At 41.5% G+C, this 14,482-nt stretch overlaps 1 protein-coding gene and 1 non-coding gene across 6 annotated transcripts; one reads left to right on the forward strand and one right to left on the reverse strand.

Annotated features, from left to right (window-relative positions):
- Positions 1-1,168: 1,168 nt before the first annotated feature.
- LOC116847729 (hexokinase type 2) lies at positions 1,169-12,793 on the reverse strand. Of its 5 annotated transcripts, none has more exons than XM_032823034.1 (7): positions 12,608-12,793; positions 4,117-4,279; positions 3,687-4,042; positions 3,514-3,613; positions 3,065-3,419; positions 2,706-2,976; positions 1,169-2,592 (listed from the first exon to the last, which is right to left on the reverse strand). In XM_032823034.1, the coding sequence occupies exons 1-7, from the start codon at positions 12,662-12,664 to the stop codon at positions 2,515-2,517; spliced, it is 1,380 nt and encodes a 459-aa protein (XP_032678925.1). In that variant the 5' UTR covers positions 12,665-12,793; the 3' UTR covers positions 1,169-2,514. The 5 variants fall into 5 exon arrangements, with proteins under 5 accessions (XP_032678925.1, XP_032678924.1, XP_032678926.1 ...); XM_032823033.1 differs by lacking the exon at positions 12,608-12,793 and adding an exon at positions 10,225-10,553; XM_032823035.1 differs by lacking the exon at positions 12,608-12,793 and adding an exon at positions 6,437-6,757.
- A 557-nt stretch (positions 12,794-13,350) lies between these two features.
- Positions 13,351-13,434, forward strand: Trnal-cag. The gene has a single exon. It is a non-coding gene; the product is annotated as a tRNA-Leu (tRNA).
- Positions 13,435-14,482: the final 1,048 nt, after the last annotated feature.

The following is a 14,482-nucleotide window of genomic DNA, read 5'->3' on the forward strand; positions in this document are numbered from 1 at the left end:
CTCTCTCTCTCTCTCTCTCTTTATATGTTGATTTTCACCATTTCTTTTAATAGTATTGTCCAATTGGTCTTTATTTGTTTTCAGTCAGTTTTATTAAATTAGACGGGCTTTAACGCGTATCTTGTGGTATATCCTTCTTTTACGGTTATTCGTCACAGTCATTTTGATGTACGATGTCGGAAGCGCATGTCTGAAATTCCTTCAAGATACGTCGAAAGAAAAAAGGTCTTTCTTTATAGCTGCACTGCTGAACTAGGGCAATAAGTTAGAGTGAAAAAAAGAACATATATTTGTCTCACTTCAATATATCGCACCAGTTCAGCAGTTAGCTACAAAGAACAGGCCTAAAGATATATCCGAAAAATGACACTTGCCATCGATTAAGCACAAAATACTCCTTTCCTTTTGCTTTAAGAATCAATAAATGACTGTAAAATTAACGTGACATGCTTTCTTAACCTCTACATATTTCCTCACGTTAACTTTATTCTGGAGGTGTGCTTGATCGCCTGCGTCATTTTTTAGGATATATCTTCTTATTTCGACATACTTTAAAGGAAATTCAGGCATGTACTTGCCCACTTTTGACGTCGTCGAGATGACTGCGCCGAGTATCCAGGAGCCTTACATTTCCGCAATAAATCGTTTTCGATTTGTCACGAAAAAAAGATAAGGAAGAAAATGTTATATTCAATGGCAAGGGTCAGGTTAATAAGTTTATATATCACTTATATATCTATATATTTATTTATTTTCAGCGTCAACATGTATGTATATACGATAACAACATTATTCTTTATACTTTTAGTATGTAAAAAAGTCTCGATTTTTCGAGAGCAAGATATTTTGATATTTAATAGCTTTGGGACACCCTGTACAGAGTCTAATAATAGATGGACCACAACTGAAATAATAATAGTAATAATAATAACCCAACAAAATATCCAAGGCAAGCTATATTTATTTATTTGAACCTATCGATTCTTTGTCGTTTCACAATCGATACGCGATCTCAAGCGCGTCTCTTACCCCTTGTCCACAACCTTGCTTTAATTTCTTACGGCTTAAAGATTAAAGCAAGGTTGTGAACAAGGTGTAACACACATAAGATTTTAATATCGTCTATTCAATTCGTTTTCTTATCAATAGTTAACAATTGACGCAGCCATTCTCGACAACCTGTCGTTCTTTAACTCTTTACACATTTATTAACTGGATGAAAATAATGATTATCTACACAGTGACTCTCCAATCGATACATCCGGGGTCATTTTCCTAGCACACAATCCAATAATTCTATACGTACAATTCACATGATCATATTTCTTCCAAGTCCATTGATAGTTCTATGATAAGTAGATAGGCAGAATTTATGAACAAATTGCGATCGCTAATCGATGATTATTGTATTCGACAACCAAAAGGATGTCTATGTCCTCTTTGACTTGTTGCCTTTTCGCAGGAACATTTACTAAGTATTCATCGTCCTCTAGTCCGCTAAGTTAGTTTTTTTTGTGCTCTATGTACAAGTTATTCCTCGCGGGGCAGTCTAGATGTTTATTCCAACTGCATTTTCCCTTTATTTTTCGTCTTATAACTAGATAGATCATACAGAGGTGCTTTTAGTTTGGCATCAGAGCACAGTACAGAGAAAGACAACTGTTTCCCAAACATTTTCGTTGGATGCCCTTTTGCTTTTGCTCTTTTCGCTGGTAGAACCAAATTATATACAGTGTCCTACGTGTGTGTGTGTGTGTGTGTGTGTGTGAGATTGCGTGTGATTGCGTGTTAGGTTGGTTGTAATAATTTCAAGCATTGTGCATTGACACGTTCGAGAGATTGATTTTATTATTGACATAAAAAACAATTGCAAAGAATTCCCTGTATATATTTGTTGTCTTAATATCTGTTTTATAACAGACAGACGGACACACACACGCTCGGAACACTCTTCTCGAATGTTCTTTCTCTCTTCTCTTTTATTGGGCCATTCATGCTTTAGAGTAATTAAGAAGAACAGAGATAAAGGACAGAAGGAGAGAGAAACAAAAAGCGGAAAATACAGCTGGAACAGACAGGAGACTTTTAATTTTTTCACACTCATTCTCTCGCTTTCACTCGTTGGCTCACACTCGCTCCATTGCTCGTCACTTGCGCGCGCTCGATCGACTTTCTCCAGTGAACTCTGTCCTAGAGCAGGTAATGTACATTATCGAACCTCGTGACGACTTTGTGTTACCCGTAAAATAACGAATTTTACATCTTAGTGTTCTCCATAAAATAACAAAGCCCATAGAAAAGAGAACAGAGTATATTCGAAAGAAATGGAGATACCACAATTGGCTGTGTCCCTTGGGTCGAGTCATCCGAGAGAACACTAATAGCGCGTGTTCCACAATTAAGATAGAGTTCACTGGCACCGCACCCACTGCCGTCCGTCCACTGCTGTTTATTTGTTTTTCTGTTGCGTGTAATTGAATTGGGGCTATCTTGCTCTATCAATCAGAAGCGCCTTCACCGGTTCTGCGACGCCACCGCGGCGACGAGTGCTGCACCACGGCCGCTGCCGTCTTCCGAGAGCATCAGGTCAAACTGTCGAGCGGAAAGGAGAAGATAAGAAAGTAAGAAGAAAGTAGCGAGTTGTATTGATCCGTTACGCGTGGAATATTCGCAAATATAATACTGATAAAATCTCTATTTCTTACCTTGTAGTTTTGAAGTTCACCGATCTTAGCCACCATAAGATCGTGAAAGTGTGGATGATAGCGATACACCGAGCCGTCGATGCCCACCGTCACGTCGTTCTCGCCCATTTTATTGAGGAGTGCCGCGATCCCCGCGCTCACCAAGTGTGCCGCTCGCCTCGACACCACGGAACACACGTACCTTACGTTCTCGCAGTCTTGGTCGCTCACGTTCCGCAATCCCAATTCGGCCAACACATCGCGGCAATTCGTATACTTGCCCTTGGGGTCGCTGAAATATGACGTTTCGAGTCATTAATGGCCTGCTCTCTTCTTCTTTCTTGCGGAACTCGTCAAGAGCAGTATAAATTTATACTCACTTTTCGATTTCTGAGATGTATTTCGTGAAAAACTTGCCACGTTTCCTCAGGTCACTGGGACACTTGCCGCCAAACAGGAGACCGGCGTTGACGAGCTTCTCGAGCACCAGTCTCGTCAGTTCGCCCATGTACATACCGGAGATCATTTTTTCAAACAACTGCTTCGTGGGATTGATGGAGTTCTCGTCGATGGCCCGGTCAAACTCGGTCGTCACGAAATCCAGCACGCCATTTTCGCCGAAAGCACCCCACTCCGTGTTGATCAGCATGTCCGGCTTGTGCGCGGCGTAATTGCTCGGGATCGCGCATTGCGCATTCCTTGTTTTCTCGACATAGCAAGCATTACTACCGGTACCTACGAGCCGAAAGAAGAAATCGAGTGTTACTTTTGAAAGATGCGGTGTCTATAGGCACTTTGCAGCGTTGGTCTAATCGGTTACATTACGTACCAACGATTAAACCGATCCGACAGTTTTGATTTTTCCAAGCACACGACATTAGGGTGCCGGTGGTGTCATTCAGGATTGCGCACACGTCGATCTTGACGTCCTGCGGAAAGATTGCGACCGATCGATTTCGAGTGGGTAAGAAACTACTGCGGCGGCGGCCCTACTGTACTCACGTTTCTTCTGCCAATCGCTTCTTCAAGAAGCGCGACCACGTTCTCGCCGATCACGCCGCTGCAGTTGAATCCCTTGGTCCATCTCACTAGATTACCCCTTGTGAGCCCGTACTGGGTGAGAGGAAAGCTGAAAGTGAAGCCCAACGGCAACACCTCGTTCTGCAGCTTTAGGTCATTCACGAACAAGGCCAAACATTGCGCGATGTGATCGAATAGTTGAACCCCCGTGCCCAACATCAAGCTCTGAGGTATCGCATAAATCTTGCTCTTCATATCAAAGTTTTGACCGTCCAATGTGATCAGTAGCACTCGGAAATTCGTGCCACCCAGGTCTAGCGCCAAAAAGTTGCCCTTTTCTAGACAAAGTACAGACAGTACTTGCGATTGTGCCATTGAATTACAATCAGCTTAATCGAAAGCCTTCGCTTACCGGTGCCGTTCGGCAGATCCTGCACGTACGTGGTAAAACACTTGACGATCGCATCTTCATGAGTTTCCCTGGACAGGCCTCTGTTGATTTCGTCGGTGAGCTTTTGCATAACCAGCCTGAGCTGCTCGTCAGACAGGACGAGGTCCTTGCAGGCATCTCGTATCTGCGAACAAATGTAAACGGATAACTCGTTATCGATCCGTAGCGTTATTGGACGACTTTGAAACGTCCTTTGGCCAGCTCTCTTGTTGTTACCGAGTATATTACCGGGCATAAACCGAGAAAAACTTGGAACATGATCGATCGACGGATCGTTTGTTTGTCTCCTTATCGCTCCGATCGTGTCGATGCGGAGTTTGGTAACGCCGCAAATTTAGTAATAACGCCGGAAAGAGAGACATTTATTATTTAGTAATAACAAAAGTCCAAAAAATGTCCCGCCGTCGAAAGCTTTCTCCTTGCCTAAAACACGTTTTCAAAGTTCATACATTTGCGCAAACTTGACAACGCACGAGCACAATCAGCAGAAAAGAATACACAATACTGGCGTTGATCGTTGCGTTATTTTTCGACGAATAATTGTCGCTTTACATGTACGTTTTGAAATGGTCCAAAGTATCGAAACAAAGAGTATCGTTGTTGCCTTGTCTAAAGAAAAGTTTTCTACACGCGAAATAGCAGCCGGGATCAATCAACAACGAGATTCCTAAAAAGATATCGAGAAATTAGAGTGAACGAAAGATAAAGTAAGGAAACGCTTCTCTTTCTCTTCTTCTGTACAACTGCAGTTGCGTCTGCAGTACAACCGAGTTCTCGGGGGAATTAAAGCAGAAAGAGTTATCTGGAGTCGTGGTTAACGGTTATACTGTCCAAAAGCGCGAGTATTCAAATTTACTGGGTGATGCTACAATTAATGCCAGTACAATGTCTATGTACATCAGTTACCTTTCGATACTTTTCAAACTGCTCGATACGACTCGCGATATGATATATACGCCGATTACGCAAAAAAACTATGATTTTGTCAAATTGCGTGCAAGTGAGCCCACCGAAATGCCCAGCGGGACATTATATTTCCCGCCGATTCGCTCTTATATCCCGCGTGACAAGGGTGAAGCACATCGATCTGAGTCAGTGACGTTGCTGCCGACACACCCGCCCCGAACAGCCAATAAAATCGCTCATGAATGGACATCAGCCGGTTGCTACAGCATGCAACTGGCATTGGTCGCGCGAATAATAAAATTTGAGCCGTTAACAAAAGAAAGAAAGAAAAAAAAAAAGAGGATAAACCAATGGCTGCGTTCAGCCATAAAATTCGTGCATCTGATTGGAGTATGCTCTTAATTTTGGTTAAATCCAAGAGCATGTACCAATCAGATTCACAAATTTTACAATAGTTGCAAAGCAGCTTTCTCTGCTGCCAATGTCCCGTTTTTGTTTAAAACTTGTATGCAAAATGCATACGATATACGTGTTTCTCCGCTCAAACAAACAATTTTTATACAACACCCAAGCACGAATGAGACGCTGTGCATTAATCGTTTAGTAGCAGATCTCTCTTTCTCTGTTATAATAAGGCCATCACCTGTCTCTATTCTTATCAGTCACACACACTGCAACGTGTGACGCGCTTCTTCAGTCGAGTTCTCATGTACGAGCTCATGATAGCTCCGCTATCGCACTCTCGACATCGTCATCTTTGACGAATTTAGAAGCTATTAATTACAACTTGGCACCTCTTTGGCTATTCATCTCACTCTGCTCTTAACGTTTAGACATGCCTGTCGATTTATTCCATGTCACGATAAGTACCGATTTATTTATACGCGAGAAAAACCACGTGGTTTTAGTTGGCAAAATCGCATGATGACCTTGACATCTCGTAAGACGTACAGACAACTGGACATACATACGCAAGCACGCACATTTTACACTTTAAACTTTCAACGTTCCCCTCCTCCACTACCTTTCTCAACTTCTCTCGACCTTGTCTTGCTTCTAAATTTTCGAGCCAAATGACACGCGATTTTACACCAAAAGTACACAGGTTTGTATGTTTCTGTTGTTGTGCTCCAAACTTTCAAATCAAGTCGAGATGAAGCAACAATTGAAATAAATCTGTTCTTCCGACATTCCGCCGGTAAGCCCGATCACATTGTATGCGTCACGATTCTGACCTAACCTCCTCACGCGACCTTCCATGTGTATCCGATTGAGATATATCGCATTTCGCGACACACATACACACACGCGCGTACCCACTCGGTAGGACTCGCACACTTTGAGCCTCTTGCGGCTTTGAGCCGCACACGCTCACCTCCTGCTTGATCAGGTCACTGCACGACAATGTGGATGTCTTCATGGTCCACCCTTCGTCGTAACCGGCAGCGGAACCTTCGAGCAGTTTCGTGATTGTCGTTTGGAGCGGCCAACGATCGGCGATAAGTAAATCGCGGAGAATCGATGGCGCGAAACTCGATTCTGTCGTTATTCAGGAGGAAGAAATTGCACCAGCGAACAACAGATTCGTCCAACAGTCACGATAGTCGCGCGAGCGAGTTCGTATCACGACTGGACGTTTGGAACACGACGGCACTTGTCCTACGTTCCGCACGAGCAGCGGTTCACAGTGGTTTTACTGGAAGGAACGGCATCGCGCGGACGAACCGTCGAGTGGGGCGAAAGGAGGCCATGGAGGAGGCAGAGCGGTGGTATCAGTGGTGGACTCGTTCCTTCTCTCGCCCATGCCCCATTATTTACACTGTTCCCGACGATGCTGCTATCGCTCTCATCGTCATTACATATTTCACGTATTTGCCTTATCAACGCTCAATCTTTACTTTCGGACCGTCTCTCGCATGTTTTCGCATGTCGCACGTACTTGCATCTACAGTAGCAGCGTTTGTTTATCGCGAGAACAAAACGAACGCTGCGCTAATGTATCCTGTGTAACAGACACCTAGGTTTTTTGAGAATCGATTTCACATCGATTTCACATCGACTATAGTGCAGAGAAAGCTTCCCAGAAAGCCGGAAAAAAGGTCTCCCTACAAGGCCGCGCTCGTGTACGGCCGTCCCTTCGATCGATACCTGCTAGTCGTGACGTCACCGGTGCGACGCGGGAGGATCGGCTGGGCGAGCCCTCGGGCTCGCGACCAATCGCGATTCGACTTTTGCTCTCTCATTCAAATCCGTCGGTATGTTACGTCACGCTTTAAAAGTCTCGTATACATTAATCGCGCCACGGATTCATCGCGATGATGCAATCGCGATTCCGAGATGGATCTCAGTCAAAGTTAGACTGAGCAATCCGGGAGAAATCCAAATGCAGTCGTAATGATCATCGCACCAATCGTCACACTGATAAAACTGTAATCAGCGATCTCTTCGTTACACACGTCTGACATAATTCTCGAGTCTGCATCTCGGTGACTTCTTCATCTCTTTTGTGTCAAATTATTCGGCATACCTGCTGCCACACAAAATCGTTACACCAGCGATGTTATTCTTTTTATTTGGAGTACAATTATCGCAGGATCGCCGATAAATGCTCACGCATTTTCCAAGCCGCGAAACGCAATGATTAAACGAACGTTCGCTATCTTATCGATCACGGCTTATCGCGCCGGCTCATTTGTTCATTGAGAGACAGCTCATCGAGTGCAAGGTCCAAGCGGAATCAACGTCTCGCTTCTGGGAACCAGTAATCTCTTTTATTTCCTTCTGCAGAATCGCCAACGATGCAAACGATTAACGCGATTCGTGCAATGATTCTTTAAGGCTTGACGATCTAACAGAAACAGACATGAATTTAGCTTATATTCCAAAACGTTGGCAGGCGAGATGTGGCGAACTTACATTTAGTTCTGAAAGACGACGAAAAACGTTTTTGTGTATATACCTAAACGGTGAATAGTGAAAAGCCGCGTCGCGAGATGGTGTGCAATCGTGTACGATAGAAGTAAACAGAGACGTAGGATTCGGCGAACGCGCTGACGGACAACGTTACGCAACACTAACGACGCAAAAAAAAAAAAAAAAAGCGACGTTGTTACGGTCGTTACATGCCGCGCGTTTAGTAATACAATATGCGTTGGACAGTACGATCGGACCGCGCATCGATGCGACGCCAATGAGACCGAAGCTAGGCGTAGTAAAGCGACTAACTAATGACTGTGTGTGTAGTTTAGATCAAACTAATAAATCTCGCCCAATATCTCAAATTCCGCTTCCACATTCCTCGAATGATTATAATTCAAGAGGAAAAAGTCGATAACGTAGAAACGATTATCATAATAACACGATTGTCCTCTTCGTATCTCTTATATACGTATAAATCGCATGTGTAGAAATCTTTTTGCAAACTTTTCCAGTATTCTTAAGCTTTTGATGCGAAGGTACAGTAATGTCCTTCAAATTTTTTCTGTTTGAAACATTCATACTTTCGGTATGTATAAGCCACGGAACTTTTGGATTAGACAAATATTATGCTGATGGCTCGAGATTTTATTTGAAAAAATTGGTTTTTCGTTTTTGTCACATGCTGTGCAACGCTCCGATTTAGTTGTAATTGCGAGTGAAAACATTTGTAATATTGTACCAACACGATGTAAATTTTGCAGAAAAATATCAGTATTCGGTCAAGTTTTTAGCATCCTTTTAAGAGAAAAGAAAAACGGAAAAGGAAACGATTCACACGGACGCTCTGCGTGTCATTCAACTGGCATTTTACCCGATACTTTCTCCTCCGCGATATATATAAGCGTTCTACCATATATGATCTAATTTAATCTAGTTTTGAAATATAGTGAAGGGACTCTCGAATTTCCTGTTTGGAAATTTCTAGAGTGCATATCTTCGTTGCTCTGGCAATAAGATCTACGAACGAGCATCGTGATTGCCTGGAACGAACATTGATCGTATGTCAAGAGACTAGGCAGCTCAATTCCTTGGTTATATTCAGGACAAATACCGCGATCGACGCTTTGCTTTATTATATGTATACGCGTTATGTAGACTCGGTGAAAAAGTGAATAATGATTGTACGAAATTTTTTTATCGGACTTGCGCTCCGGGAACGTATTCCATGCTCGCGCGAGAAGTAAATATTCTCCTTGAAAAAAAAAATCCGATCGTGTCGAATGACGTTGCGAATACGTTGTCAGCACGGAGATAATGCAATGAAACGCGCTCAAAAGTCGATCATCGTGGCGAAAACTTATCGAGAAAGAATGGCTGGATTAACCTTGTTATCACATATTTACGAAATCTATGTCTCGTCTCGTTTCTCTCTCTCTCTCTCTTTCTCTCGCGTTGTTGTTGTCGCATGCAAATCTTAATTTCATCAGTTGAGATTAATCCGTTTAACCTTAAAGCGGAATAATCTCAAGTCACAAAAGACATTTCATTCGAGATTGCTTAACGCCAAGTTCGATTTTCAATTGACTCGGGACTGACTTGAAGCCAACTTGATCGATCCAACGCTGAATACACTTCGATCCTCATCCTACGATAAACGAATCGACTTCTCGCTTGAATCGGCTAATTTTGCGAAATGTACAAGTTCCGGCTTAACTGTCGTGTTCGAACACGTGATCTGTGATTTTTTTGAAAATATTTTGGAATTATTTCCTAAGAACACATCAAGGATCATCTATTAATCGGAGGATAGTATTACCAAGATAATACACATCTTTTAACGTTGAGTGGCGTTGGATATAGAGTTTTTATTAGACGCCTGTAGCTATGTATTGAAAGAGACAATTCTCGTACAGTATGATTGAAAAATTTGTAAACATCCAACGTGAACAGAATTGTCCAATAAGTGAGGAGAAACTATTCATCATTTTGTTTGCGTCGTTTGCGTTCGAAAAGAGAACAGCTCGATTCGAATATATCCAGATCACAAAATCTTCAGAGAATATTCTGGGACGTTCTTAGGATGCATGAATGTCCTTAGAATGTCTTTAGAACGTCCTTTGAAGATTTTTGCTGTATGGGTAGTATCAAATTGAAAAGAGGCTCTGTGTACTGATTTCGCTCGAACAATAACAGTCGATAACACTTTTCCTCGCTATTTTTGTATAGCGCGAAGAACCAAATTACCTCAGCATCGGTCGTGCTCGAACGAATATCTCCGCTCTGGTGCTTCCGCGACGTCGCTTTCTTGTTGCAGCACGTGCATATCTTGCTAAACAACGATCTGTTCTTCGTTTTCATCTCGTCGCACCTTGACCTCGCGACCTTGACCCTCTCTCTCTCCGTTCAGATGGGGTGCGTGCGTGCGTCTCGTTGCCTTTCCTTCTTGTTTCTCGCGGAACTGATATTTTGTTTGACCCGTTCTCGCCCAAATAACGTTTATCAACTGCCCGAGTGCGATATCGGGAGATTCGGCGGTGGTGCCATCGAAGAAATCATTACGGAATAATTTTCTCTGACATGGTTAGAGCGCCATCTGAATGATCGCTCCCGAAAAGTGTGAACTGAAAGTCAATATGGCGCCAAGCAAGGTCGCTCCACATTGCTAGAGTGTATTACACTTTATAATATGTATTACACTTTTCGAAAATTTCAATTTGTTCTAATTGGAAATTCGCGCTACGAAATTCACCAGACTTGTTCGCCTATCAACGCGAGAGGGGAGAGAACGTAATCATATTGCATTTCGATAAATTGGTACAAAGTAAGAGAAATCTCGAGACTTGTCTCGAAAAGTCCGAAACCTTGGCTCAAGATTCGTACAGCAGTGCGATTCTATTAACTGTTGTTAACGAGTTGTCGTTAACGTTGCGCATATATATATATATATGTGTGTGTGTGTGTGTGTGTGTGTGTGTGTGTGTGTGTGTATGTCAGACCCAACCTTTAGAAAAAATTATACACACAGTGCTAGTGACATTGTCGTTAACGACAGTTAACGAGTTAATTGCAAACGAACTTTCTTCCGCTATTTCCGAGCCTCGGGCTTGACTTGTTCAATTTAATGATAACTCAGATAACACAGAGAATTAAAAAAATATTTAGTCGTATGTCACCAATTCTGAGTTTATTTTTAAACGTAAAAAGAATTCTTTTCAATGAATTGAACTTTGAAGAATTCTTTTTGCATCTGAAAATAAACTCAGAATTGGTGATATACGACTAAATTTTTTCTGAATTCTCTGTACTGTATTTTGGAATGTAATAATTTGCAATTATTTGTAAACGTAGTAATCACAAAAATTGCGATTCTCAAAAAGCGAATATATGATGTACGAGCAGCGAAAGGAATGCAGTTTCTCGTGTTACACCTTGTATTAAGCGACAATTGTCTAACAATAAAACGACACATCTTTAATTGCCATTTGCTCACGAAACTGTCGCTTCATCTTTCGTCGTTTTCTTTACGATTGCTGTTGATAAAGCGCACGCAAGTGTCAATTGAGTGTCGCGACTAATGTTGAAGGAAATAAACGTCATTAAAATTCTACAATCCCCTAAAAGATGTCCCAAATGAAAAGAAAGTAAATACGCTGTTGAATGCACTGAAACATTAATTCTGAGTTTATTTTTAACATTGTTAATTAAACATTTATATACCAACGATTGTGTCGTACGACAATTACATTATTATTTATTATTATTTATTATTTACATCGCTTCGAAAGAGTTACTTCAACCTGACCTCTTTCGGTTCATATGTCGACATAAAAGAGCACGAAATACTAAATTTTTATGCGTAAAAATAATCTCAGTGCACGAAGGTTAGCATTTATCAATGATTCAAATGAGTACACACACACACACACACACACACACACGCACATACCTCCCGATTATAAACGGTAATTTTTCTTCGCAAGCCAGAGATTAGATAACGCGACCGCTTTCGAGTAATCTCCTTTCCGGAAATGGTACTTACGGGTGTTTATCGCGAGCTGCTTAACGAAGCAAACAGGATAGATCTTATCTCGCACGCGTCTCAGAATTTGCCTAAACTTGAAATCACGCGGATTATTTAGGCACGCAATGACGTAACAACGGTAAAGAAGCGCGAATACAGAGTGCAGTGATGTTTTCCTCTATAATATACCTCAAATATCCTAATTAGTTTTTGTTATTTCTGAAATGCAGCCACTTCAAGTGTCAATATTATTACGATCTCACCACGCATATTTTTCTGCATAACGATAAGAAGTCGTAAGAAGAGTATGTGTATTTATTCCGCTTCATCCGTTTCGTCGACGAATGGCTATTTTCCTATATACCGTTAAAATGTAAATAAAAAGACAAATATATAATTTTTCAGGAATATTGCCGATATCTACTTTCTCCGTGTTAACGGGAACGCGCGTAAAGGACAGGGCTTGTTATATTTGGATTCTCATTAGCATTAATATTTCTTGTTAGTACAGTTTTCTGTAAGAACTGACAGTTTCTCGAACAACGTTTCGGATCGTGAAATTCCGTTGGCCGACAGTGAGAAGGAGAAGGGAGGAGATTGGCTCACCGAGTGGTCAATGTGCTCCCATTTTTCGCCAACGTAGTCCCAGACCTCTTCTATCATGGCCCGCAAAGAAACAGGAAAGAAAACACCAGAGCGAGAGGCGAGGAAAGGATCGACCTGATCGTAGTGATCAGTTAGCGACGAGCAATCGCGGCTCTCTCGAAATCACTACGAGCTTACATCATCCACGCCGACACGATCACAAATATAGCCAAGCTCATATGTGTGTCTCTCTTTTCAGATGTTACGTTAAGATAGATGCGACCACGCGTCGCGCTTGTCTCGGAGTATTTTCGGCAGATAGAAGTTTCCTTTGCGCGCGCATAAGATTACGTTCAATTACGACCCTAAACGTATCGTTCTCTTTGATAATTGATCTAGTAGCATTTTTGCGCTATTGTTTACATTCTCAATAATTTAGAAGGAAACAAAAAAGAAACAAAGTCTAAAGATCGCGTTGTTCATAAATTTCAAAACTCAAGCATACGACACGAAAGTCTTGGTTCAAGAATCAAGTAATCGTTTCAGAATTCAAGGAATTGACCAACTGAAGATTTCAATGACGCAACAGTTTCAGGACCTGTAACACGCGACCTTTTACGAATCAATAACCGTCTGTAATGTATTCTTAAAGTTACATCAAGATACGGGCGAGATAGTAAAGAAACTGGTTCCAGCTCAAATTTCTCTACAATAAATTCATAAAGGTGCCACCTTCAGACTTGGCAAGCAAGTGGCAACACATCGTCAGGATGGCCGAGCGGTCTAAGGCGCTGCGTTCAGGTCGCAGTCCACTTCTGTGGGCGTGGGTTCGAATCCCACTTCTGACAAATTCTCTTTTTATTTTCGCAAACTACATAAAAAAATGACTAAACGACACTATCTCAAACGATGAGATTTAAATGTTATAAGAAAAAAAAGAATACATTGTGAAATGATGGATAGATATAGTGGAGACTTGTATACTCGGTTTCTCGATACGGATATTCTGTTTTTTTTCGATGGAACACAGCCAATGTCCAATGAGGGAATTTAACTTTTAGAAACTGTCCAAGAAGGAGCTTTTTTTTATTGGATACTTGACCGCGTTTCTAATTATATCGAGACATGGACATAAGAATACATAGACGGAGCGAAAAGTGCGATTATAGACGAGAGGCTGTGAAGTCCAAGGGGCAAGAGAATTACATCGTCGCGGCCGTGTTCGTGCCAGAGTTTGTATCTATTTTCAGTGTATAAAAACAGCGACCGTCGCCATCTTGGTACCGCAATTCTATTACAATACATACAATCATTGTATTATATTGAACCCCCTTGGGCTTTAACCTCGCGACAATTCGCTCCGTCCATATATTCTTACGTCCATGCATCGAGAGAAGAAAGTATCTGAAAGTATCCAAACCGTAACCATACGTATACTATGTGTAGGGGAGAGACAGAGAGAGAGAGAGAGAGAGAGAGAGAGAGAGAGAGAGAGAGAGAGAGAGTAAAAAATATCACAGACCAAATAATCAATAATATATTTTGAAAATAATTTCACAATGTATTCTCTGTATGTATTCTGTGTATACCACAGACTTCCATATATAAACTAGACTGCTAATACCCGTATTTAGCAAGTGGTTGGAAAAAATACTGGGCGGCCATCTTTGAAAGGACCGTATCATATAGGAGCACAGATGTCTCCCAGTAAACACAATAATATAACAGTTACATCGTCATAATATAACGGAATGTAATATGCAATATAACATGTTTGTTACATGTAACATACACGTTAGTTGTAATTTCCCACTTTCAAACGATATTGCAACTGTATAACAGAAACATAACATGTTACTAAAATGTTATATAGCTGTTATATATATTGCTGAAATG

This window comes from Odontomachus brunneus, unplaced genomic scaffold, assembly GCF_010583005.1.
Source record: "Odontomachus brunneus isolate Ranch 3 - 2012 unplaced genomic scaffold, Obru_v1 Obru_scaffold_082, whole genome shotgun sequence".
Lineage (NCBI taxonomy): Eukaryota > Metazoa > Arthropoda > Insecta > Hymenoptera > Formicidae > Odontomachus > Odontomachus brunneus.

Excerpts from the sequence above, each read along its gene's own strand:
- LOC116847729 (XM_032823033.1), bottom strand. The coding sequence starts at position 10,338 with ATGAAAACGAAGAACAGATCGTTGTTTAGCAAGATATGCACGTGCTGC. Across the intron at positions 4,043-4,116 it reads GGATCTGCCGAACGGCACCG|AAAAGGGCAACTTTTTGGCG; the intron begins GTAAGCGAAGGC and ends TACTTTGTCTAG. Across the intron at positions 2,593-2,705 it reads GTGAACTTCAAAACTACAAG|TTTGACCTGATGCTCTCGGA; the intron begins GTAAGAAATAGA and ends TCCGCTCGACAG.